At 47.2% G+C, this 1,062-nt stretch overlaps 1 protein-coding gene across 1 annotated transcript in view; it reads right to left on the bottom strand.

Moving 5' to 3' along the window:
- Nucleotides 1-1,062, bottom strand: part of LOC119592338 (membrane metallo-endopeptidase-like 1) — a 21,284-nt gene that overhangs the window by 18,063 nt on the left and 2,159 nt on the right. The window contains 3 exon segments of the mRNA XM_037941165.1: nt 87-251; nt 497-689; nt 863-990. Coding sequence (XP_037797093.1) covers nt 87-251; nt 497-689; nt 863-990 — 486 coding nt within the window.

Below are 1,062 nucleotides of genomic sequence, written 5' to 3'. Positions count from 1 at the left end.
TACTATATACTGGTCGGGGGCCGCAGAATAGAAAAGGTTGGGAATAACCGGGTCAGAGTCTCTGTATGTAGTGCTGATGCTCTTACCCCCGTCCTGCTGTGCGCCAGGATGTTTTTCGAGGTCTCGAGGTCCATCGTCTCGCCGGTCATTTTGCGCAGCTTCTCGATGAGTAAGTTGTCGGGCGAGGAAGGATGCGCTCGCCTCAGCTGCTCTTCGGCCGTCTTCTTCGTCAGCCGGACCATCGTGTTGATCTGTGAACGTTTAGTACAATACAAAAATGATAATAGTCAACCTGGATTCTCGGAGGTAGGGAGATGTTTCAGTTGCAACAATTTGTTCTGTCTTTCTTATTTTTGCTTTGGCTTGCTTGCTCGTTTGCCTCGTCGCCTCGACTCATGGATGTGTCAAAAGGTTTACATGTATGAAAAGGTAAATAAAGAAAGAAAACTTTGGTTTATGTTTCAGTTACTGATACGAGGAGGAATGCCCACGCCACCTGCTGCTGATACTCGTCGAGATTGGCTCCCAAGGCATCAAGATACAGGTAAGACGAGAAGTCGTGCATCAGATTCTTCACAATGCGGAGGCAGTAATCGGGAGAGCCCATGGCAACCCCGAGGGGGTCCACGAAGTCGTTATACAGCTGTTCACTCCAAAGCATCATGAACATGGCATGAATGTTCGATGCGCTGAAAGGTCAGAAGACGGGAATATTATTTTTTGTCTCCACCCAAAGCTTGAATAATAGTTTTCACGCTTCGCATCTTCAGCTAAGTCATTATAGTGTACTGCCATTTTCATTATCATTCTACTGCGAAGCACTACTCGTTTCCAGACATTCGTCGACGGATGTTGAACCTACTCGTAAATATTTTCGTTAACGTGCTCGATGATTTTCTGCAGTCGATCCTTGAAGTAAACCTGCACCTTAATGCTCTTGGGGTCGACACTGATGCCCAGCAGATCGGATACGAGTTTATGCCAGTCGATCTGAGGCGTTTCAGAACCAGACAGGGGAGGGGTTAGTAACGAGCTTTGGCACAGTTTGTCCTCCATTATCTC

Source organism: Penaeus monodon, chromosome 30 (genome assembly GCF_015228065.2).
Source record: "Penaeus monodon isolate SGIC_2016 chromosome 30, NSTDA_Pmon_1, whole genome shotgun sequence".
In the NCBI taxonomy this organism is placed as follows: Eukaryota; Metazoa; Arthropoda; class Malacostraca; order Decapoda; family Penaeidae; genus Penaeus; species Penaeus monodon.
The sequence above is the reverse complement of the archived record's forward strand: the minus strand, read 5'-3'. Positions and strand labels throughout refer to the sequence as shown.